We start from the raw sequence: 26287 nt of genomic DNA, 5'->3' as shown, positions 1-26287 counted from the left end.
TACCTTCTGTCCGAAAGAATCTATATCTTACGTTGTACTGCCTTGAAAGAAAATGCCAACAAAGACAAGGAAGCTGTTGCAAGGTAAGCTTACCAAACGTTACATAGCGAATCATGATAGTGCGTAAACGGCAAACAGTACAATCAAAGAGAGGATCGAGTCTGGAATGAAACGCGATACAGATCTAGCATTCAAAAACTGTCTTTCAAGTTCAAGGAAGTTGTTGCAAGGTAAGACTTACCAAATTGTACAGACAAAACCATGAGAGTGCATGTTTTGAATCTGAGGCAAAATCGTGATCATTTTGACTTTGAGAACAGATTCATTCCCTTTCCTTATATCTGCATATTCAAGTAAATGGTGGACAGTTTTATACCGGCAGAGTAAACTTGAGACTCTGCAAGTCTTGAAATTCACATAAATCGAACAAAGAACAAAGACATCCAAACAATACAGACACTTTAGATCAACTCATTTCACTAGAGGTGACTGCCTAGCACTGTGTTTGACATCCGTGTCTGCTGAAATAAAAAGAAATTAAAACAATTAAACGGATTAACAGTAGGTGACACGTTATCAGAGTGGGAGAAACTATAGATCTGTCTCTGTACTTACCGGGATACGACTGCCAGATCGACACTGCGCTTTCGACAGCTCTTCCTCGCGTGGACATTGGATAAACGCTGTGCAGATCAAATTGTAGAAAATCTCCCTTTGGTATCTTCTTTATTTTCTTTTCTGGAGCTTAGAAACCGAACAACGTGAAATCGTCTTCCCCGAATTGGCGAAGGCAGAGGTGAGAACTGGAGAAGTGAATCTATGTATACCACAATCCTTCGCGCGACCCCTGACCTGGTCTTGACACCTGACCTGGTCTACATACCACACACGACACAAACCAGTCAACTGCTTGTACCCCTTCAAAACCCCCCCACCACCCGGTTTTTTTGGATACACGTTTTAACTACACACATGCCGACACAATGTTGATCATTGCTTCAATATTTTGAAGATGGTGCTTGAAAAATAACCAGGTGAAATGAGTATTTCGGTGTTTAGTCAAATGTTAAAGTTTCTACCACAAACATCTATCTATATACGACTTGTGTCTATGTGTGTGTGTGTGTGTGTCCGCGATGCACGCCCAAGGTTCTCGATGGATCTGTTTCAAATTTGGTTCAAAGTTATATTGTTGTGTGTTTCCACAGGGTCTAGATGATTGTGGTCACAACCAAACGCAAGGCTAGCATGGAGGAGGAAGACGAGGGGTGTGAGAGATGGATGGTGGTGGTGGCAGCGTTCTTCGTCCAGTTCATCGTCTGCGGGGTCACCTACAGTCTGGGCGTCTTCCACGTCATCTTCAAGGACATCTTCTACGAGTCGCACTTTGACACGTCATGGGTCGGTTCCATCCTTCTCTACATCACTGCTCTCTCCAGTAAGTGTATTGGGGTGCGGAGTATGAAAGTGACTAAGTGTAATAACCAGGCATGGGAATGGTCCGCGGATCCGCTAATTTCAGCGGTTTTTGTGAGGAGTTTCAGCGGGGGGAAAAAATTTTCAGCGGGAAAAAAAAAATCCCTCAAAAATCGTATATGGGTCATTCTCAGAAATGGTGGTCCAGTGAGAGTGAGTAGGGGTGACACATTTGAAATCATGAAAAAGTAAATTAAAATTATTTCTACCACGACTTTTTTCATCTGAATCTATTCCTGAGACATTAAAGCATTGTTGTATGTCAATAAAAATGGTTTCTGTACGTTGGTGTTGTTTTTGTGTGCTTTTCAATTGCAAAGTTCGGCCGTTTCCGGATCGCCGAAGCGTTACACGACTTTCGTGATCAACAATATGTTCAGTCTCATGGCTAAATGCAACACCAACAAATTACTGCAATCGACAGTCAGGAGTTCAGTCTTGGACGTAGCAACACATCTTTGCAAAAACTCACGCTGAATTTGAAGTTACGGGCTTCGAACAAAAAATTATGAATGTCGTAACGCATCGTATCCGGACTCGACGCGCGAACATCGGACAGCAATGTGCTCCACGACTTTGCCACATCACGGCTATTTTTAGCTCTTTGGCGCACAGGAAGTTCGAACAAGAAAATAGTCCTTTGAATCACAGCCAAATATTCACAGAAAACACCAGAATCATATCATTTGCTGAAACTCATGGCGTCGTTTCCTGACCTACGTTACGACTGAAGATGGTTTTTACTTAATTGTCGAGCCTGCAAAGCTTTGTCACAAACTTACACACCGCTGATGGCGACAATGTAGTGTCGGAAGGATATCGAGTGCAAACAGTCTCTCAAAGCGCGAAGTTTAGCGGAACAAAGCAGCCAAGAAGTTTTCGTATCCTCTGATCGTCGATGTTCGACATTCATCAAGTACTTAAAATGGGTAATCTGAACGCAACAGGAACTTTCAACAAATACAGCAAACTCTGACGAATTGTGTTTTGTGTAGTTATTTTGGGTCAGACGGGTTTTGCCGGCAGGAAAGGCCAAACAGTGCAGATTCATGTCTGTCGCACAGGAACCGAAAGTGGTTCAAGCATTTCGTTTCTGTGTTGCGACATTCACCTTAGTTTTGTTCCAAATGTCATTATTTTACCAATATTAGTTGAAGTCCTTACCTTTCATAACTAGAATGTGTTGGGTAGAACACAAAAATACTGCAGAACTGATAAAAAATGCACAAAGGATTGAAGGCTTAGGTGGTTTAAAGTTGGAATTTCGTTTCCATGTTACAACATTCATCACGTAAATGGTCAAGAGTACAGAATAGTGTCCAGTCTCTGTGACATGAGCATGACAAATATAATTTTGTCATAAAACAATCTTTTTTACTTAAATTGGAGCATATAGTTATCTTGATACTTCCTACCAAAAGAATTTTCAAATGGGCTTTTTACTGAGTAGTATTTGAAGAAAATGTATTTGGTTTGCATGTAACGGTAACACCGTGACCCTTTCAATCAACATCAACTTAAAACAAATCCAGTTTAATTCCAGCTTTTTATTTAACTTTAACAGCCTGCTACAAGTGTACTTTCAATGATTAAATCATAACAACAGTGTTCTAGTCGGATACAGTATTGAAAACTGCATGTAACTGTTGCATGTACGTAACTTAAACACAAAGCAGAACATTTGACTCACAATGTTAAAAAAGTAACATATTTAAGTAAAATAAACAAACAAAAAGTCTTCAAATATGTTAAGCCTTATCTTTATATTTAATTGTAAGAAGAAAAGTTCATTTTTCCAATTTCTGAATTATGTTAGGCCTAAAAAAAAATAGGTGTGGTTACGGTAACCCGACCTACCCTATTTTTAGGGGCCGACCCTATAACTTTTTATTACATTTGTCAAAACAAAAAAAACAAAAAAGTGCAGAAAACGCAATGAAAGCGAAATCGCCCGAGTCGCACACTTATTTTCCTGTCAAGTAGGTTTAATTTGTACACATTAGAAAAAAAAGTAAAAAAAAAAAAAGTGATTGCCTACCTTCCTACCCTATTTTTATTTGGCTATGTTACCGTAACCACACCTATTTTTTATTTTTTTGTGCCTTATAATGCACCATGCATTTACAACATCAGACGAACTTCCTAATTTCAAGGTAAAATGACTAAGTAAATGTACTGTATTAAAGGCTCCTACATTGTCAAGGTATGAAATACTTCAGTTAAAGTATTAATTAAGGTTAAAGTATCCCAACAATTGTTTTACTCGTTTTAATGTATAAAATAGAAAACCGAGCAATACATGCATGTAACATAACACTGTGACCTATCCTTTTTCTTACCCATTTTTCACCAGAAAAATAAATCCATCCAGAATTAAATGTTCTGCAAGTAAATACATAGATATAAACATATTTCATATCCAAAAATGTGAGTCCAAGTGATAAAGGGAAAGAATAAATAACAAGAAAAGACGTATGCAAGTAACTTTACACCAACTAGTGCTATTTGAAGGTGAAATAATTGTTATACAGCCTCTTAATCACTTAAATCGTACTAGTAATTGAAGAAAACATTCTCTTAATATTGAATGACCTATTGAGTGCTTAAGACAGTGAAATAATTGAATTTAAGTGGATTCAGAGCCAGCTTTAGGCAACAAACAAAATATCCCGAATAAGGGAAAGGCAAACATATCCATTCAACTTTTGTTATTACTTCAGCTACACCTTAGTAATCAAAAGAGAAATACTCAAACAAAACAGCAAATGTTAGACAAAACATTGGGCAACATCCAAAAATGTCCTACCAACCAAACTTTGGATCCTATCACATGTTTCCCCATGGGTTTGACAAGTATGATTGAGAGTGAGAGCAGTCAGTTAATGTTTGCAAGAAAGTCATAAAGTATGCACAATCCTTTTGTTCAGAATTTTTAAAACTTAAAAGTTGCAGCTAAAACACCTGCATATTTATGTGAAATTAAATGCTAAACTTTGTCCCAAATACCCCTCAGATTGCATAGATTTTGATCTTTAAAAGGTTTTTTTCAGGGGGAGGACCCCTGGATCCCCCTGTTTTTGGGTCCCTCTCCTGTTTTCAGCTGACTTTTTATTCAGCCATTCCCATGCCTGAATAACCACAACTGCAGTTGTCAAGGCAATGCAATTATCACACAGTTTGGTAATGATCAATGTTATAACCCACCTGCCTCTTTGCTGACCCTTTTCTCTTGAAAACTGACAGCAACTGTAGTGCGTTAAGGCAGTACAAAAATGGTACAATAATTTGTACATTTCTGTAGGGAGATGTTTTGACTTTTAGGACAGACCAGATGGAAACTCATTTTTGTTCTTATATGTTATCTTGAAGGAGAAAGTCAAAAGAGGTATGTTACATTCTAATTTGATATGCTTAAAACTTAAATTTGCATTTTACATTTTTATTGCATTTAATGCCCTCAACTTCTCTCAAATTCTGATGTGCTAAATGATATTAACAATCTACGTTACAAAGCATGTATAATTGGCCAGGCTGACAGGCGCAGTGGCGTGGTGGTAAGACGTTGGCCTCCTAATCGGGAGGTCGTGAGTTCGAATCCCGGTCGCTGCCGCCTGGTGGGTTAAGAGTGGAGATTTTTCTGATCTCCCAGGTCAACTTATGTGAAGACCTGCTAGTGACTTAACCCCCTTCGTGTGTTCACGCAAGCATAAGACCAAGTGCACACGGAAAAGATCCTGTAATCCATGTCAGAGTTCGGTGGGTTATAGAAACACGAAAATACCCAGCATGCCTCCCCCAAAATCGGCTTATGCTGCCTGAATGGCGGGGTAAAAACGGTCATACACGTAAAAATCCACTCGTGCTAAAAACATGAGTGAATGTTGGAGTCTAAGCCCATGAACGAAGAAGATTGGCCAGGCTTGTGATTTCAAGCTAAATTGATGCCCATGTTCATTACATTTCCTTCGTGTGTGCAGGTGTGATGTTGCGATTTGTGACGAGCTACTGGGGGAGCCGAGTGAGTGTGATGGTGGGCGGGGTGATGGCGTCCACTGGCCTGGCACTGTGCATGGTGGTCACAGAGCTCTATCAGCTCTACATGGCTTTTGGCCTGCTTGTTGGTTAGTGCCACATTAGTGTGTTGTTGTTTTTTTGGTTTTTTTTCTTTTTTCTTTCTTTTTTTTTGTGTGCCTCAGTTGCATGCAGTCCGCTTCAAGCTGAAAAATAAATGAAAAGAATGAAACCCTAAGGTTTTTTTTTTTTTTTTTTTCTTTTTTTTTTTTCCTTCCTTTTCTCTTCTTTACATTAGTGTGTTGTTTTATGTGTATAGTGGAAAGACCTCCAAAAATCTGAGAAAATCAGGTCTTAAAAAGGAGGGAGTCTTAAAATGGAGGTAAATTTATGAAGGTTATGAACATTAGAACTTCAGTTTTCAAAAGAATTAAATATCCTGAACAAGTAATGCAGACCAAATGAAAATAAATATGTTGAGCAAATATTGATGGGACCATATGTCCCCATAAACTTAACTAAACTAAACTAAAAAAGTCAAGTCTGTCTTTAAAACAGGAAGTCTTAATTTGGGGAATCTTAAAATGAGCCGGGGTTCCACTATTAGTGATCTTGCTGGCCCTTGTTCAAAGAACTGTATAAGCTCTATACATGTGGCTTTTGACCACCTTGTTGGTCAGTGCCACATTAGTGTTGGTTCATGTGTACAGTGACACCTCCCTTTTAAGACCTACAACAATCTTGAGAAAATCAGGTCTTCAAAAGGAGGGAGTCTTAAAATGGGGGTATATTTACACAGGTTGTGAACAGAAAGTCTACGAAAACAGTCTTGTGCTTGATTTGAACTGCAGAATTGTACACTCTATAAGTTGTATTCCTGTATACAACAAAAATATTTGTTTCACAGGCATCGGATTTGGCCTTGCCGCCTCCCCGTCCATCGTTGCCGTTGAGCGATCTTTCATCCACGGGCGTTACCAGGCACTGAGCTTCGTTGTTGCCGGTATTGGCGCTGGGATCATCACCTTTCCCATCATGATACGCTACCTCCTGGAGTGGTTTGCCTGGCGTGGAACGTTCCTCATTCTGTCTGGCATTGCCCTGAACCTGTGCGTCTGTGGCGCCACCATGAGACCTAGGGCTAATGATAAGGTGAGTGCTTTCCTAGCTGAGTACAGTGGAAGCTCCCTTTGAAGACCTTAAAACATGTGAAAATACCAGGTCTTAAAAAGGAAGGAGTCTTAAAAGGGGGTTTCTACTGTACTAGAACTAGAGACTCGGGTACGCTCTCTAAACTTTCCTTGGGGACAGGATTATCAGATTGTGGAGTATGTGCGCCAGAGATGCTGCCTTGTTGAATAAGCAAGACGAGATGTGCGGCCACTGGATGCTCTACCTACGTGCAAGCTCTGCAGCTACGACCACGAGCTGAAAAAACCGGCTCTATTCATGACCCATACTAGGGTGTAGGGTATTCCATCGGGTAACGTCTTTATTTGTCATGAATGGAAGAACGGTAACATAGTACACTACGCACAGGTTAATGATGTATTATTCTTTTGCTTTTGCACATGCCATAACAAAAGTATTTTAACCAAATTTTAACATTTCTCTTGCTACCCCCCCGCGGGTTAGGGGGAAGAATTTACCCGATGATCCCCAGCATGTCGTAAGAGGCGACTAACGGATTCTGTTTCTCCTTTTACCCTTGTTAAGTGTTTCTTCTATAGAATATAGTCAATGTTTGTAAAGATTTTAGTCAAGCAGTATGTAAGAAATGTTAAGTCCTTTGTACTGGAAACTTGCATTCTCCCAGTAAGGTAATATATTGTACTACGTTGCAAGCCCCTGGAGCAATTTTTTAATTGGTGCTTTTGTGAACAAGAAACAATTGACAAGTGGCTCTATCCCATCCCCCCCCCCTTTCCCCGTCGCGATATAACCTTGAACGGTTGACAACGACGTTAAACACCAAATAAATAAATAAAAATTTCTCTTGCTCCCCCTCAGGAATTGCGACTGCTTCCTCTCCTGTCCTGTCTGCCGATGCGCCACCCTCTGTTTCACGGAATGTGCATCGCAAACCTGTTCTGGAGTTTTGGGTCCACAATCATCTACATGTATCTGCCAGCTTACGCCATCTCCCAGGGAACATCATTCGAGACTTCCACTCTTCTTGTCTCCTGCATCGGAATGGCCAGTTTCTGTTCTCGCATGATTTTTGCTTTCATGGGACATAACTCCACTTTAGATGAGGTGAGGCCTTGATCTAGGACTTGTAGCTTGTTGGGATGGATTGAGTATGTTTTCATTATTGTGATTCTAAAGCTTATTTGAATGAAAAAAAAGTTTGAGCCTGTCTCAAAAGGTCACAGCACCTAACCCTACTCACTTTGCAAGCCTAATATAAAAAGACTAATAAATCATATCTGGAAATCATTGATGAAAGTTTGTTACTCACCATAAACTGTCAAACAAATCAAAACTTATATTGACAAACTTGTTGTTTGAAAGTTTATGGTGAGTAACACACTTTCATCAATGATTTTCAGATATGATTTATTATACTTTCTACTGTTGGTAGCTTTTGTCCCTCAGCACAACTTAAATCCTCATTCCTGAAAGACAGTAATTTGGGTACATTTGAATGGTATTTATGTATGTACTGCTATCCTAAAAATCTTAACCTTAACTCATTGTCTCCCAGGTACAGCAGTACCTGCAATGTGTGGACCATCCCATGAGAGGACACCTCCCTTAAAAGGACACCTTCTCTTGTCCCTTTTTATAATATCTCTACTAAAGTATACCTGTCATGACAGGCCACCTGCAATGTGTGGACCATCCCATGAGAGGACACCTCCCTTAAAAGGACACCTTCTCTTGTCCCTTTTTATATTATCTCTACCAAAGTATACCTGTCAAGAAAGGCCACCTGCAATGTAGGGACACTGTTGGCTGGTCCCAAGGGCGTCCTTTCATCGCAGGTACCACTGTACAGATATATCCGTACCCACTCATATGGCTCTATTTCACCAGGTACGGATATATCCGCTCAGATTGTTAGCTTCAGTCGCTTCCTGTAATGTCCAACTAACGCCTGCATTCCAGTGTGTTGATACACAGTTACTACAATTCTGAGTGACCTGCTGCAGCACAGCTGGTCTCGGCGAAAAAAAAACTTGGTCAACATAGGTGGGGTTGAAAGTGTGAAGGCGCTAGATGCACCTGTATCTCCCATGAAGATAACAGCAGATGAAAGTCACATTGCTCTGGCCTTTCTGTTTTCAAACGGAATTAATATCCATCATGACAATACAGGGATGTGAATATCCATCATGACACTACAGGGATGTGAATATCCATCATGACACTACAGGGATGTGAATATCCATCATGACACTACAGGGATGTGAATATCCATCATGACACTACAGGGATGTGAATATCCATCATGACACTACAGGGATGGCCAAATCGTCCCCCATGAAGATAACAGCAGATGAAAGTCACATTGCTCTGGCCTTTCGGTTTTCAAACGGAATTAATATCCATCATGACAATACAGGGATGTGAATATCCATCATGACACTACAGGGATGTGAATATCCATCATGACACTACAGGGATGTGAATATCCATCATGACACTACAGGGATGTGAATATCCATCATGACACTACAGGGATGGCCAAATCGTCCCCCATGAAGATAACAGCAGATGAAAGTCACATTGCTCTGGCCTTTCGGTTTTCAAACGGAATTAATATCCATCATGACAATACAGGGATGTGAATATCCATCATGACACTACAGGGATGTGAATATCCATCATGACACTACAGGGATGTGAATATCCATCATGACACTACAGGGATGTGAATATCCATCATGACACTACAGGGATGGCCAAATCGTCCCCCATGAAGATAACAGCAGATGAAAGTCACATTGCTCTGGCCTTTCTGTTTTCAAACGGAATTAATATCCATCATGACACTACAGGGATGTGAATATCCATCATGACACTACAGGGATGTGAATATCCATCATGACACTACAGGGATGTGAATATCCATCATGACACTACAGGGATGGCCAAATCGTCCCCCATGAAGATAACAGCAGATGAAAGTGACATTGCTCTGGTCTTTCTGTTTTCAAACGGAATTAATATCCATCATGACAATACAGGGATGTGAATATCCATCATGACACTACAGGGATGGCCAAATCGTCCGCCCTTTTTTGATTGTAATATTGAGTTATTAAAGCCATATAAACATGGCAGATGCAGCAACTGTGGTATGTACCGGCCCAGCGTAGTTTCTGGCGGGCTGGTAACTTTCTTGAAGTTACTCGCCCGGTTGGCGAGTTAAAATTTTGAGATTGGGCCATGCCTGCAATACAGTGTACATCATATCACACGATGTCATTCCTTACTATTTACCATCCTAAAGAAGGAAGCGACAATTAGCTGTCGAGATAGTGATTAAGAATGTTCCAAACCTGGTTAGTGGTGTGTTCTCTTTTTGTTTAAATGAATGAATATAACCCATATGTTTCAGGTCACATCAGTGCTGTGTTCCATAGGCCTGGGGGTAGTCATCACGGGTATCTGCCCCTTGCTGTTCGAACACTACCCTGGTCAGATCGGCTATACTCTACTCTTCGGCTTCTACAGTGGCTTTTGGACCACCTTCCTCTCCCAGGTGGCCCGCGAACTGATTGGCCCGGAGTACATCGCCCTGGGCAACGGATACCTGTCCTGCATGGTGGGCCTGGGGTCACTAGCGGCCGGTCCTGCAGCAGGTGTGGTGCCAAAAGACTAATTTTCATGTTTATGTAAAATGAAAATGGACATTAAAGTTATCTTATCGTATCTTATCAGGTGAAATTTGGAAGTGTAACTGGTAGCTGGTTACAAGGAAGCTGGTCCTGTTTTGTGTGTGTGTGTTGATTTTGTTAGTTCTTCATGTTTTGGTCTTTTCAGAAGGTGGGAGGGGGGGGGGGGCAATGCTTCTATATGAAGTAATGCACCATCCCTTTTGAAGTGAAGGTTTCATTGACACGCACGTTTTGGGTAGTCGGTCACAGGGATGAAAGTTTCCATCCGGAAGTAAAGAAATCCTGATTTTGGTAATGATTTCCTGATGGTTTTCCTAATTTTAAAACCATTTGGGAAATCAGTCAAAACCACAGAGCAAAACTTTAAAAATGTCAGAGCCACCTGGGCTGAGATGCACAAAGCAAAAGTGGGTGTAAACAAAACGAGTGAGAACAAACTGGGGGGTCTGATTGGTTGAAATCACACCAAATCTCAACTTCAACCAATCCAACACCGCAACTGACTCCCACCCTGTTTGCAACTGACTCCCACCCTGTTTGCAACTGACTCCCACCCTGTTTGCAACTGACTCCCACCCTGTTTGCAACTGACTCCCACCCTGTTTGCAACTGACTCCCACCCTGTTTGCAACTGACTCCCACCCTGTTTGCAACTGACTCCCACCCTGTTTGCAACCCACCCTGTTTGCAACTGACTCCCACCCTGTTTGCAACTGACTCCCACCCTGTTTGCAACTGACTCCCACCCTGACTCCCACCCTGTTTGCAACTGACTCCCACCCTGTTTGCAACTGACTCCCACCCTGACTCCCACCCTGTTTGCAACTGACTCCCACCCTGTTTGCAACTGACTCCCACCCTGTTTGCAACTGACTCCCACCCTGACTCCCACCCTGTTTGCAACTGACTCCCACCCTGTTTGCAACTGACTCCCACCCTGTTTGCAACTGACTCCCATCCTGTTTGCAACTGACTCCCACCCTGTTTGCAACTGACTCCCACCCTGACTCCCACCCTGTTTGCAACTGACTCCCACCCTGTTTGCAACTGACTCCCACCCTGACTCCCACCCTGTTTGCAACTGACTCCCACCCTGTTTGCAACTGACTCCCACCCTGTTTGTAACTGTCTCATGCACCTTAGCCCTGGCCACAAGGCAGATGATTTCCAAGGTTATCAACTTTTTGTCTTGTAGTTGCATGCTGTCCAGTTCATCAGGAAGCCTACATTACTTCATTACGCTTACAGTTGCTGTTGTTGCAGTCGTGGTGGCATGCAATGATATGATTTCTGTTCTGTGTTTCAGGTCTGCTCATTCAGGAAGAAAATGAATACAAGTACGCTTTTTACCTTGCTGGTGAGTTGACTTCCTTTTGTTCTGTTTTGACCTATCACTTCCTTACCGGCACGGTTGGCCTAGTGGTAAGGCGTCCGCCCCGTGATCGGGAGGTCGTGGGTTCCAACCCCGGCCGGGTCATACCTAAGACTTTAAAATTGGCAATCTAGTGGCTGCTCCGCCTGGCGTCCGGCATTATGGGGTTAGTGCTAGGACTGGTTGGTCCGGTGTCAGATTAATGTGACTGGGTGAGACATGAAGCCTGTGCTGCGACTTCTGTCTTGTGTGTGGCGCACGTTATATGTCAAAGCAGCACCGCCCTGATATGGCCCTTCGTGGTCGGCTGGGCGTTAAGCAAACAAACTAACTAACAAAAAATCACTTCCTTGTATTCATAATCATATTTTGTTGATTGGGAAGTGGGGAGATGTTAAAGTCAGGTTTTTGGATATTTCCTACTTTTTCACCAAAAGAAGTAGTAAATTATTACAAAGCTGGAACTTGTTGGTGTGTTTTGTTGAATTTGTGTTAGGCCAACAACAAAAATAGTCTGTTTACGGTAACATAGGCAAAAAAATAGGGTCGGTAGGTCGGGAAAAAAAAATTTTTCTCCAAAAAAACATTTTTAAGTTATTTTGCTAAAAAAGACTTTTTTTTTTTCCAAATGCCAAAAAAAAGTCTAGGGTCACGCGAAAAAATAGGGTCGGTCGGGATACCGTAAACAGACTATTTTTTGTTGTTGGCCTCATGCCTGTCGCAGAGGTTTTTTTATTTCTTTGGATTTGTGTTAGATCTGTCGCAGAGAAAATTACAGGATAGGTGTTATAAATAAACAAACAAAACAGCTTGTTTTAAGCAGACAATCCCTTCTCACCGAGTAAATTTTCAGCGGCAGCTCCCTTCACATAAGGCCCCCCAAAAATAGTGTGTTTGTTTCTGATGACTAGGACCCAAAAATTATGGTGGGTAGGTCAGTTACTTTTTTTTTATTTTTTTTATATACACAGGCACATACATTGCTTTTTGTTGGGCCAGAAATCATACAGGCTGTGTCCCATGAATGTCAGAGAACATAAATGTGTCCTTGTTAAATCTGCAAAATCGAGTTTTGTCATTTTGGATTAAAAATTTTTATGAATGATCAAAAAAGGTTCCAGGGTCAGGACGAAACATTTTTCATTTCATTTCATTTCATTTTTCATTTTCATTACTTTATTGTCCCATCGCTGGGAAATTCGGGTCGCTTCCTCCCAGTGGAAAGCTAGCAGCAACGGAGTCTGCGTGTTTAGGTGTATTCAGCCACCTGCACTTATGGCAGAATGACCAAGGTCTTTTACGTGCCATTGTGATGACACGGGGGTGGGACACGGCTTCCGTCTCAATAGGGTTGGTCAGAGAATAGGAAACACTGAATTATTTTTTCTTGGCCTAACACGACAGTTTTGTTTCCCAGGTTCCTGCTTACTGTGGAGCTCCATCATCATGGTGATGTTCAAGCTGAAGCGCTGCGTGGCGCCCTCTAGGGAGGACTTTGAGCACCAGAAGGAGAAGGACGACATTCAAAAAGTCCCGCTCATTTTGGACGAGCTGGGAAGCACTAAGGAGAAGGTGCCCATGCTTGCTGATGACATTGTCGTGTGCGTATAAGCATCGTCTGACCCTGAGGCAGACACTTTTATTTCCGTTGCACTAGAATTATTTTGTGTTGTAGTGTGCAGTTAAACTTGCCTGTGGTAAACTCGTAGGTTTTTCGATGATCGTGGAATGACCTGGCCTTGTTTAATTCATTGGTTTTCCAGTGTGTCGGTTCCTGGGGGAGGGGAGGATGTTTATTGCTTACATGCAGGTAAACTCGTAGGCTTGTCCATCCTTGTCGGGATGACCTTGTTTAATTTATTAGTTTTAAAGGTTGGCGGTCCCAACAACCTTAAATGCTCCCATTTCTCCTTTCCCTCTGTGTTGTTTGGCATAAAATGATTTATTTTAAAACAAAGTCTATTGTCTTGTTTCCTCAGGCACGTGGGACTGCATAGAGACATGTTCCATTCAGAATAGCATGTGGCAAGGGCAGTTGTACCCGTGATGGCACTAGTATTTTTTCAAACCCGTACACAAACTTTTATGATGCAAACCGTCCAGAAAAAAACGGTGGGCTGGTCATTGGAACCAGTAAGAGTCAGAGTACTGGTTTTATTATTTTACCATCGAAAAAACCCCGGTAGTTCTAAAAAATCATCCGGTAGGTCATACCGGCAGCCAACTTTGTTCCGGTATTTTCTCCTTTCAACCGGTAAAATACCGGTAATTACTGGTTAACGCCAATACTGTATCCTTGGAACTGTAGACTTAGACACCAGTCAAGATACAAGTGTATTGTACACGTTTTGTAGAATTCTTAGCAATTACAATGTTGAATGCCATGCTTAGATTGATCACAGTAGTTGACCTGATAACTATTAGAAGGAAAGAAAAATAAGTTGGGGAAGTGTTGTTCAACTAAAGCTTCTTCTTCTTCTGCGTTTGTGGGCTGAAACTCCCACGTACACTCGTGTTTTTGCACGAGTGGATTTTTATGTGTATGACCGTTTTTACCCTGCCATTAAGGCAGCCATACGTCGCTTTCGGAGGAAATTTCAACTAAATCAAAGTTGATGAAGATTTGGTCCTTGAAATGAAAGATTTATCTTCGTCATGCAAGTAGTGGTAAGAAGAAATACTACTGTTGGCAAGTTTAACTGCACTTGCTTTCTGTGTTTGTTTCCAGGCATGGCGATTGATTTCTATTATTTGTCGCTTGGGGTTACTTGAATGTGAATCTTCACGTTTGTGTATTTCTGATTTATTGTAACTACTTGTAAATACATGTATCACATTCTGATTTGTATTGACTTTGTGGTCAGCTTTTCCTTACTTAAAAACATGTGAAACTTTGAGTTACACTTTCTCAAACCCAGGTTTCATAACTGAAAAGATAAGTAGTAAAATAAGGTTTGGGGCATGCATCCTCAAATACACACTCACACATGCACACAGACACAAACAAGTACTCACATACACACACACATGCACACTTGCACACATACACACATGCACACATACACACATACACACAAACAAGCACTCACACAAGCACACACACACACACACACACACACACACACACACACACACACACACACACACACACACACACTCACACACACAGGGCTTGTTAATGTTACTTCAAACAGAGAGAGAGTGGCACATTTTCTTGTAAATTGAATACTTACAGCTTTGTTGCATTGTCGTCCTAGTGTCTGTTTTGATCTTTAAGATAATTTTGTGGTGGTGAAAGAATTTACGTTGATGAGATGTTGTTATGTTAGCGCAAGATGAGTGTGCATAATGAATACGATGTTTTCCGCATGGTGTTGCATTGTGTGTGATCTTCTGTGTTGATTCTGTTGCATTGTGGTGTGACATGTAGAGGACATCGATACATGGATCAGCCCAGTATGTGCTGATATAGACCACCACGGGTAAAGCATGTTAGTACCCAGTGCTGGTTTTTCCCTCCCTGCTTTTGTATTCACCTGCCAACTGCTATGTGTGTGTGTGTTAATATTTTCATAGTCCGGATGGTGTGGTACAGTCACCCCCCGCGGGTTAGGGGGAGTCCCATATTGGTTGGGACGATAAAGAATTTACCGATGCTCCCCAGCATGTCGTAAGAGGCGACTAACGGATTCTGTTTCTCCATTTACCCTTGTTAAGTGTTTCTTGAATAGAATTTATATTTTTGTAAAGATTTTAGTCAAGCAGTATGTAAGAAATGTTAAGTCTTTTGTACTGGAAACTTGCATTCTCCCAGTAAGGTAATATATTGTACTACGTTGCAAGCCCCTGGAGCAAATTTTTGATTAGTGCTTTTGTGAACAAGAAACAATTGACAAGTGGCTCTATCCCATCTCCCGCCTTTCCCCGTCGCGATATAACCTTCGTGGTTGAAAACGACATTAAACACCAAATAAAGAAAGTGATACAGTCGAACCTGTCAATAACGACGGCCCAAGGAACCAACCAAAACAGGTCCTTGTGTACTGGGACGGGGCGGTGTGAAAGCACACCGGAACAAGGAACAGGCGTTCGGACAGCACACACGCACAAATAAAAAATTGTCCTTGTGGACAGGTGTTTATTATGGAAAATTGAATGTATATAGAAAAGAACCTTGGGGGGGGACCGGCACGGTTGGCCTAGTGGTAAAGCGTCCGCCCCGTGATCGGGAGGTCGTGGGTTCGAACCCCGGCCGGGTCATACCTAAGACTTTAAAATTGGCAATCTAGTGGCTGCTCCGCCTGGCGTCTGGCATTATGGGGTTAGTGCTAGGACTGGTTGGTCCGGTGTCAGAATAATGTGACTGGGTGAGACATGAAGCCTGTGCTGCGACTTCTGTCTTGTGTGTGGCGCACGTTAAATGTCAAAGCAGCACCGCCCTGATATGGCTCTTCGTGGTCGGCTGGGCGTTAAGCAAACAAACAAACAAACAAACCAACCTTGGGGGGTGGGGGGGGGGCGGCTTTGGGGTGGTTGTAATGGGGAAGATGATTGTAATCAAGCGGTGGTCGGCAGGGCAGGTTTGACTTTACTTGCTCTGCCAATTACTGTAAAATGCAATTATCTCTCATTGTGGCTGCTTGGATGGAATTCTACTTCTTGTATCCATAATGGGGCAACACTCAGTGACTTACGCAGATAGGTGACACTCGTTTGGTTACTGCGTAGTTTGTTCAATTCTTTGATTGAAAGAAAGCTTAGATTAAACAAATGTATGGGGAGGGAGTTGCATGTAGTGTAGCTCGATCAGCACAAAAAGACAGTTTCTTTCGCTAATGTCAGAAAATTGTTACCAAAAATATGATTGCTAAAGCATATTCCCCTTTTTGCATGGGAGTATGCCCAGCATTGACCGGCATGGTTGGCCTAGTGGTAAGGCGTCCGCCCCGTGATCGGGAGGTCGTGGGTTCGAACCCCGGCCGGGTCATACCTAAGACTTTAAAATTGGCAATCTAGTGGCTGCTCCGCCTGGCGTCTGGCATTATGGGGTTAGTGCTAGGACTGGTTGGTCCGGTGTCAGAATAATGTGACTGGGTGAGACATGAAGCCTGTGCTGCGACTTCTGTCTTGTGTGTGGCGCACGTTATATGTCAAAGCAGCACCGCCCTGATATGGCCCTTCGCATATGCCCCTCCAATGTTTGTAAGAAAAAGTCACTCTCCCACAACCCATACAAGCCCGACAACAGAGTTATTTTTGCAATTTGCCTTCATGTATTATAAGCTATCATATTTCTGTGCGCTTGTTTGTGAATGACAGCTTTCGAGTTTATTCTGCAGCAGCAGTTTTGTTTGAAAATCTCTGAAACAGAGGTTCAGTAGTCGCATTATTTTGTATTATAACAGCTAGCAGGGTTCGACACTAGCGGGGGCGGGGGGCGGAACGCCCCAGAGTTTTGTGTTCCGCCCCAAACATTGCCGAAGCTTGGGGCCCACTCCGCCCAGGATAAATTCCAACAATGACAAACCGAAAATTCTAATGCCAGAGCCAATCACTAAAAATCGCCAGTCAAAGTCGTCACTGAAATTTGATTTACGATCAATGCCGCAGTCAAGAAAAAAAACCATTGAAATCGTCGAAGGACAATGCCGCAAGGGAAATAACTCCCAGATTGCGCTCTTTAGTGTGAGAGATAAGTATCGCCTTCAAATGCCAAACGCAAAATGTGGCGACACATCCCTGGTGTAAAAAGACATGGAAATGAAGATGAAGAACAGGGTGGAGAGAAACGAAAAAAGGAGACCGATGCAGCCAAAAGCGCGAAGCGCTGTCGTAATTTCAATGTCAAATGGTTGAAAGAATTTCCCTGGCTTCAGTACGATGAAGAAAAACAGGCAATGCATTGCCGCACGTGAATACTGAGAGTGGGCCCCAGATTTTTGTTTACCGCCCCAGCAATTTCCATCTCTGGGGCCAGTGTGGCCCCAGGCCAAATAAGTTAGTGTCGACCCCTGGCTAGATTTGTTTTTCTTGTGGCTGATGACATGTAATGTGTATGTTCCGAATGTGGGAAACTTGATGGCTGCTGTTATGTGTTTATTAAACCCTGTACACTTTGCAGAAGCTTTTTCCTAGCACCTTAATGTGTGTGTGCCTGAGTGATGTCAGTCATTTAGACCTCACAGTACATAGTAGTAAAATTAATTTTGGTTTGAAAACTATTAAAAAAAATTTCTCTCAATTACATACACTACAAACAAGGTTCAGTCGGTTTTATGTCCAAAAATGTTTATATCATGTGGTTGATTTACTATTATGAAAGTTAAAGTTTTGAGACCATTTATGAAGGACATTTTTCCCCCCGCGGGTTAGGGGGAAGAATTTACCTGATGCTCCCCAGCATGTCGTAAGAGGCGACTAACGGATTCTGTTTCTCCTTTTACCCTTGTTAAGTGTTTCTTGTATAGAATATAGTCAATGTTTGTTAAGATTTTAGTCAAGCAGTATGTAAGAAATGTTAAGTCCTTTGTACTGGAAACTTGCATTCTCCCAGTAAGGTAATATATTGTACTACGTTGCAAGCCCCTGGAGCAAATTTTTGATTAGTGCTTTTGTGAACAAGAAACAATTGACAAGTGGCTCTATCCCATCTCCCCCCCCCCCCCCCCCCCTTTCCCCGTCGCGATATAACCTTCGTGGTTGAAAACGACGTTAAACACCAAATAAAGAAAGAAAGAAAGAAAGAAGGACATTTTGATTAATCTTCTGACAATGATTTTGACTTCTTGGGTTGATATTATATACTGACCTCGTGGTTGTGGTTTAGGAAACAATAGCATGCCATGATAATCTTGCTTCATGCTACACAGCAATTTTACATTTTCTTTTATTTGCTCTGAATTACACTTCTGTAAAATAGTTAACTGCACTCCCTACTGTCCCAGAACTGTGAATGTAAACAGAGTATACAATGTATTAAGTCAATGTTCAAGAAATTACAATTTCTGTGAAATCTTAACTCCCTTTAATGTATCATGTCTAGAAAAAAAACATGTCTGAAATGCAAGTAAATTTATGCTTTGGATTTTAAACATTACAAGTATGATACTACTTCATTTTGCAGAAACGTGTATCTTTTTTGGTGTAGCTTTCCAGTTTCTCTCTATTTGACAATTTGGGGACTAATATTATAGTCTCATAGAAATAGACGATGTTCAGAAATGACTGTCGGGTTTGTATATGGGCTGTGAAAAAAAATATATACCCTTACTTTTAGTGAGACAAATAAATCCACACATTGTGTGCTTCTTGTCCACATGTTTCTGACACACCCAACGCTTTTGTGATTGGCTCGTGATTTGTTTGTCCTAGTAAAAGCAAGGGTATTCACTCTTTTACAACCCATTCAAACCTGACAAACTTATTTTCGAAATTCGTATATCATCTCTATAGCGTTTAACCAAATACTCTGCAGGCTTGCTTGCTTGTTCGGTTTGAAATTTCACAGTGAGTTGTTTGTTTGTTTGTTCGCAGTGATACAACGCTCATCAGCAACGTATAGCAGAAGTGACATCGAACGAGGTTGATGCATTTCGCTTGGATTTTTGACTTGTGCTTAGAGGTCTGAGCATCAGCTGCTGTGGACATGGATCACTCAAAAGTGTGTAATTGGCATACAGGAGATGACTGTGAAAACACATTACAGTGGAACTCCGTTTTAAGACCTAAAAAAAATCTGTGAATATCAGGTCTTAAAATGGGGGTTCCACTGTACTGACAGAAGTTACAAAGAAGGAGAAAGTGTTAACACACAGTGAATTTGAGCATTTTAGAATTTGATGTTGTGTTCCATTGAAAGGGATTACATCTGTGCACACCTTTCAGCACTCGTTTTATATCTTTTTTTTTCTTTTTTCTTTTTTCTTTTTTTTCCGTGAAAAATATATGTACCACAGGGCATTTGATGAGTGTTACAACTAAGAGTGAATGGTTTTATCAGTACCAATACTAGATTAACATTAGCGACCATCTTCTACAACTTTCTCTAGATATTACGTCAAAGCTGTCAACAAAATGTTCATGGTGTATTTAAAAAAAAATTAGACAGATGTCTGGTACATTACTTGGTTTTCTCAATGAAGGATTTTTGTGTGAAATTTTGTGTCAACTATGAAATTGTCATTCATCTTTGGTGGGAGAAATAATCATGAGAATTGAACTGTGTGATCTGTTGCCTGGGCAACTTGTTTGCTATGCTGTGCTTCGCAGACGGACAGAGCAACTGTAATGGATAACATGTTGCTGTGTGTGTGAGGTGTTATAAAAAGGACACAGTAAGCTCAACAGGTTGCAGTGGAATTAAGCATACTTGGATTGAACTCGTTTCCACTTGCAGGGATGGCCATATCGTCCGCCCGGTCGCCAGGGGCGAGTAAAATATCCGCCGGGCTAGTAGAAACCGCCTGGCAACTCGCCCGGTTGGCCAATGAAAATTCTGGTCAAATGCGACCCTTTTGGTTGTAATATCGGGTTTTAAAGCCATATAAACACTGCAAATCAACTGTGGTATGTACCGGGCCAGTGAAATTTCTGCCAGGCTAGGGACTTTCTTGAAGTTACTCACCTGGCTGGCGAGTTAAAATGTTGAGATTTGGCCATCCCTGACTTGCAAGAAGTATTCACGAATGTACAACCGAGTCCCTGGAGCGAGCTGATAATTGTGACTGTTGAAATCTGTTTTGGTGTGCTGAAGCAACAGAACTGCTGGATACCACGTACATCATGTGCAGGGCTAACACCTTTCCGGTTCTCGCCGGAAATCCATTTTATGAAAATTTTTAAAACCGGAAAATCCGGTTTCTTAAAGTAAAACTTTGTTCTTTGTCCCTACAAGATAATAAAAAAAAAGCCTCAGTTCTGGGGGGCACCGCCGGGACCCTGGCTTTTCAGGTTTTTCACTTTTTTGGGGTGTTACTGTTAGTCCTGCATGTGTGTGATTAAGACGTTGAAGATGTAAAGACTGTTGGATTTTGGATTTTTGAGAAAAGTTCAACCTGCATAAATGTAAAGGGTCTTGAGATTTCAAAGCTGATGATTTTTGAAGTTTGAATGAATGAATGCTCGGCGTGTGATGTGCGAGATGAATTTATGTTATCTGTCAAGCAGTATGATAGAATTATTGTCTGAAACATGTTGAGATACTCATTTGTCCCTCACTACAGTCTCATGTCTTGAAATATGTTTAATAATGATAATAATGTTTTACTTAGTAATCGCCCCCTTCTCACCAGAGCTCACGGCGATTCACAAAAAATGTGTATTTACATGCATGCTAACTGTAAGAATGGGAGGGGGGTAAAAATGTCTCGAAAACTATGACAGAAATCATTGCATATTTGCATTGCTTTGCGGTAAAGGAAATAATGTTTGCTTTTCGGCATGTCTGATATAAGGATTTTTCTCTGTGTTCATTTGCTGTATTGTGATATAGAATTGTGTACAATTTTGTGCAGGATGAACCTAGTCATATTACATTGAATCCAAATCTGTGTGCAAAAAGATTTTGGGGAACCTTTTGAAATTTTTTTGATTTCCCAAAGTGAAATCTGCACCAAACCTGGTAAATGGTAGTTTGTCATGACATCAAACCTTCGAAATAACTAGTGTTAGAAGTAGCTCCTTAAAAACACTTAAGTTTAAGAAGTAGCTTCTTAATTAGAATGTCTTTTGGAATCTTTACATACCTTTTTTTGTATGTGTCTTATTTGATATTTCACCCTGCGATTCATGAGGTTTTAAGCTGAGGTTCACCTGTAAGAGGAAATACAAAAAAGTGTGTGATGAGGACATGCAATTTAAAGGACCAGAACAGTCATGTTTTACTTGATGTACATATGAACTGAAACTACTATAGAGACAGAGCTTTCAGTTTTGGTTATGCTAGCTGTTCATTAATTGTTTTGTGTGTCAACTGTGCTTGTATTTATTTGTCAACAAAATGATCTGCTTTTGAAAAGAGTTAGCACTGATTATTTATCTAAATTATTTGAATTGTTGTTTTTGTTTTTTAGAATTTCTTATTATTGACATCGGCAGTTCTAAGGATATTTTTTTTCCATATGATATTGGAATGGGAGATGTGAATATTTGCAGTTGAAAGGTTTTATGAACATCATAGCGGGAGACTCTTTTTGTTGAATGCTATCTAATAGATTCTTCCCGCAGTGGGGCACTGCGGTTATGAAATTAAAGGCCCCTCCTGTTTTTGGAACCGCAGGAGCTTTCTAGTTTGCTGTTAGGTAGATTTTTGGTTCCTCTTTCCTGTCATGCTCTCTTTTTCTTCATGAATTCTTTTCTTTTTTCTGCCTTCTTGCTCATTCACCTGTATTTTTTCCAAAAATCTCTTCTCTTGCCGCTTGTCTCGCGATTCATGTATAGTTTAATCTGTTAGTGTTCTGATGTAAGTCCAGCAGTAGATAGGTTAAGCCTATTTTAACATACTGGAAACTGGTAATCTTCCAGTAGGTATTAATTTAGTTTTACTAAAGCCTGCTGGGACACAAGTAATGGGTTAGTGCATTTGTAAACAGGAATCGCTTGACAAGTGGCCCCCTTCATCCCCCCCTTCCTCGTCCTGATATGGCTCTGCGTAGTCGGCTGGACGTTAAGCAACAAATAAACAAACAAACAAACAAACAAACAAATCTAATAGATTCTATGTGAAAGTGTAGGGTGTTGTTCCTGTGTAAGTATGAACTTGGAAATAAACAGTGAAGAGTGTAAAAATACAAAAATGTATTAAAAGTTAATGTGACTGTGCACAACTTCGGAAGGATTTCTTCTGTGATAATAATTCAGCATTTTGAAAAATGAGTACTGTACTCGGAAAAAGACCTCTTCAAAATTATGTTCAATTCATGAACATCAGTCAGTCTAGATCCTTTTACCAATGATCTTATAAATCAAGAAAATATAACACAATTTGATGCCTCAGGCTGACATTATGTGCAGAGTTATAAACATCAGAAATTGTGAAAGAAACAATTGAAAGTCAGCAGAGACTTTCTTCCGAGATCTGTTAAAATCTCTTAGCAAAGAAAGAGAGAGAAATAAGTATCCCTTCGCAGACAGCCTAATGGGGGCATCAGACCCTCCTCAAGGGGGACCGAGATTTACAGAGCAAAGTCCCTTGGTGGGGGACGTATCACAAGGTAATCTAGTCCTGAGGAGGACCATTGTTTTTGTACTATTGTGTCTCATCAGTGGTCAGGTGGTACTGATGGCGAGAGTTGTCAACCCATGGTATCCAACATAAATTATATGTATGTGAAAGTAGTTTTGTTTTAAATTGCACAAAGTTAGTCTTGCAAGTGTCTGAAATTGACTTTTGCACTGCATTCCTCATTATGACAATCTGAATTTTTATTTTAGGAATATGCTAATTTATTTGTGCTTTTTCTAAAAAAAAATTGTGATCATGCAACAGAATTCACGATGTCATATTAGCTAATTAGTGCAATTTCTTTTCTCCTCTTCAGTTGCCGTAATAACTGAGGCAGGTGTCCATGGGTGATCTCTGCTTTATTGCATTCTGATGTGAGAAAAAACACAATATTTTTTTTTAAATGACGTCTTAGTCCTGAACAAGAAATGCAAATGATATGCTTGTTACTTTGTTGGAGCCAAGTAATTCTGGAGGTTTTGTAACATTATTTTTGTAAGTCTCATTTTGACAATTTATTTTAATTCAGTGGAATCTTCTTATCTGTGGGTAAAAAAGATTTAAGTATGTCTAACGATTGACCACTTGGAGACTCACAGCTAACTTCTAACTGGTGATAGAGCAAATCCAGTTTTAAGTGCATGTTTTCATTACTAAAAAAAGAAAAAGTAATGAAGTGAATAAATACATGAAAAAAATTGTTTACATAAACATGCATGGCTAATTGGCAGATTTAATGAAAAAAAGGCATAACAAAAAAGTTTAATTTAATTAAAGGGATACAGATTTTGTGTGTGACCTCAGATGAAAATAATCAAAAAAGGTATCATGCATTTACTATGGAAAAATATGAAGTTTGTACCCATAAGATTGTACAGTTTTATGGGATTTGAACATTCTTCACATAGCAGTTTACCAACTGAGATTTCTGTAAATGTGTCCACTTCCTCAGATTGCTCAGGTTATTATGTTGTGGCAAGAATAGAAGTTTTGGTTTATTATTACAGATTTGGTATTATGTATAGGATTATTTCTATTTGTAAATGAGATTTATAAGCAAAAGAGAAATTAAACACAGTGAGATTCAGATGTGAAAAGTCTGCTCATTTTCTGGTTGCAAAATACTTGTAGGCCCTTTTTGGGGGTTGGTGAAGAATTATGCTTTAACTCAGCAGTTGTGAAAACATCACAGTACATGTACTCAGAAATTGCAGGGAAAAAAGTTAGATTAGCACGCACTTTTTTGTGTTTTTTTTTACAAGTGCTGTAAACTAATGTGTATTTTGAAAGCGTTTTTTTTCTCGCCTTTTGATCTTGTCAGTTCCCGCAGTGGGGCACTGCGGTTATGAAATTAAAGGCCCCTCCTGTTTTTGGAACCGCAGGAGCTTTCTAGTTTGCTGTTAGGTAGATTTTTGGTTCCTCTTTCCTGTCATGCTCTCTTTTTCTTCATGAATTCTTTTCTTTTTTCTGCCTTCTTGCTCATTCACCTGTATTTTTTCCAAAAATCTCTTCTCTTGCCGCTTGTCTCGCGATTCATGTATAGTTTAATCTGTTAGTGTTCTGATGTAAGTCCAGCAGTAGATAGGTTAAGCCTATTTTAACATACTGGAAACTGGTAATCTTCCAGTAGGTATTAATTTAGTTTTACTAAAGCCTGCTGGGACACAAGTAATGGGTTAGTGCATTTGTAAACATGAATCGCTTGACAAGTGGCCCCCTTCATCCCCCCCTTCCTCGTCCTGATATGGCTCTGCGTAGTCGGCTGGACGTTAAGCAACAAATAAACAAACAAACAAACAAATCTTGTCAGTGTGTGCAAGTTGTGTTGAATAACATCTTTTAGATAACATTTGTGATGTAGTTTTAATGGTGAGTCAAGATTTCACCACAATCACAAGAAAGTATTACGTTCTGTGATGATCTCACATTAACTTTTTTTTATGTGGAAGTGAAAAACAGTGTTGTACAACATCAAAGTCTGAATCATGACAGAAAAGGTCCCAACTGTAAATCTTATATTTTTATTTTGCAAAGAATGTTGATGGTAATATTTATGAAAACATGAAAACAAAAATCGACTATGGTCAGCCAGCGGTCAGTCAGTGCAAGGGGTTTGCATTTAAATGTGAAAGAAAAAAAAGTTGTATGTTTTGCTGTTTGTTTGATTTGCATCTTTTTTTGTGTGAGAGGGTATGTTTTGTCAACGCTTCAAGTTCTGAACTTTAGAATAAGGGAAAATTTGTATTGTTGAAAATGTAATATGTTTTGATATTGAGTTGTTGATATTGTTAGTCTGCGTTTGCTTTGTTTGTTTGTTTTGAGGAGGACTGGAGGTTATTTTTAATAGTTGTACCAGAAATGTTGATGGGCAAATTCAACCTTGTTTAGAATGGGCTGCACTGCTCATAAGAAGCCCGTAAGCACAGAGTCTCTGAGCCTTTCTTTAAGAGATTTGTTTAAAATGGGTTTCTTTGTAAAACTCAAAAACTGAGAATGATACCGGAGATTATAGGACGTCTCTTGTTGATTGTTTGAAAGTGTCCGTAGTGTTTATGAAGCCCAGTACTAGAAGCTGTACGAACGTTGTAAAGTTTGTTTTGTAAAATTGTTTTTGTGTACCAGTACAAGAAGCTGTACGAACGTTGTAAAGTTTGTTTTGTAAAATTGTTTTTGTGTACCAGTACAAGAAGCTGTACGAACGTTGTAAAGTTTGTTTTGTAAAATTGTTTTTGTGTACCGTCCTTGTCTCCTGTCATTTGTGTGTTGTGCGTGCCAAACAATGCAGACATCAATGCAATTCACCTTTAAGGTGTACCTGTATGTATTGTATACGCAATCCTCTGTATATAAGCTAGAATATTCACTCAGAAAATCTGTGGGGGATCTTTATATATGGAGATTAAATTGTTGGAATTGTTTTTCTCAATTCTGTGTACATAGTTGTTTCCTCTGGATCAGTTACAATTTGCACTTCATCTTTCTCCAAGACACAATTCAGGATTCTCTTTTTTTCAACTTTCTTCTCTGTCTTATACATTTTCAGCTGGCTAAGGCCCTTTTTTCTGTGAAGATTTAACAGATTGAAAACTGAAAAAAATGCAAATTAATTTTATTACTTTTTGTGTGCATGGTGCTATGAGTCTTGTTATGTGTGTTGAGGGGATGGTGTTGCATGTGGTTGTTTGAACAGTTTGTATGACTTTCACCCTTTACATATGAATCTATGTTAATTCAAGATCTACTTGTTCACTTGTGATCTGTACAAGTCATGAACTTGTTCATCCTTGTTCTGCTCTAAATAAAACTGAACTTTCTTCAAGTCTAATATTGTTTGTGTTTGTAAGGACCTGGACAAATATG

General features: G+C 40.3%; 1 protein-coding gene across 7 annotated transcripts in view; it reads left to right on the top strand.

Annotated features, from left to right (window-relative positions):
* LOC138945641 (monocarboxylate transporter 12-like) overlaps window positions 1-26252 on the top strand; it is a 43326-nt gene extending 17074 nt beyond the window's left edge. For 2 of the 7 annotated variants that reach the window (XM_070317118.1, XM_070317116.1), the window contains exons 2-10: window positions 1209-1438; window positions 5454-5597; window positions 6395-6639; window positions 7498-7743; window positions 10055-10298; window positions 11641-11691; window positions 13124-13307; window positions 15137-15197; window positions 19240-26252. In XM_070317118.1, coding sequence (XP_070173219.1) covers window positions 1216-1438; window positions 5454-5597; window positions 6395-6639; window positions 7498-7743; window positions 10055-10298; window positions 11641-11691; window positions 13124-13307; window positions 15137-15173 — 1374 coding nt within the window. In that variant the 5' untranslated portion in view covers window positions 1209-1215 and the 3' untranslated portion in view covers window positions 15174-15197; window positions 19240-26252. The remainder of the gene's footprint in view (window positions 1-1208; window positions 1439-5453; window positions 5598-6394; window positions 6640-7497; window positions 7744-10054; window positions 10299-11640; window positions 11692-13123; window positions 13308-15136; window positions 15198-19239) is intronic. The other 5 variants (XM_070317121.1, XM_070317120.1, XM_070317117.1 and 2 more) reach the window with 5 other exon arrangements.
* The last annotated feature ends 35 nt before the right edge of the window (window positions 26253-26287 follow it).

This window comes from Littorina saxatilis, linkage group LG13 (assembly GCF_037325665.1).
Source record: "Littorina saxatilis isolate snail1 linkage group LG13, US_GU_Lsax_2.0, whole genome shotgun sequence".
NCBI classification, from domain to species: Eukaryota; Metazoa; Mollusca; class Gastropoda; order Littorinimorpha; family Littorinidae; genus Littorina; species Littorina saxatilis.
Note: the sequence above shows the minus strand (reverse complement) of the source record. Positions and strands in the feature narration are given on the sequence as shown.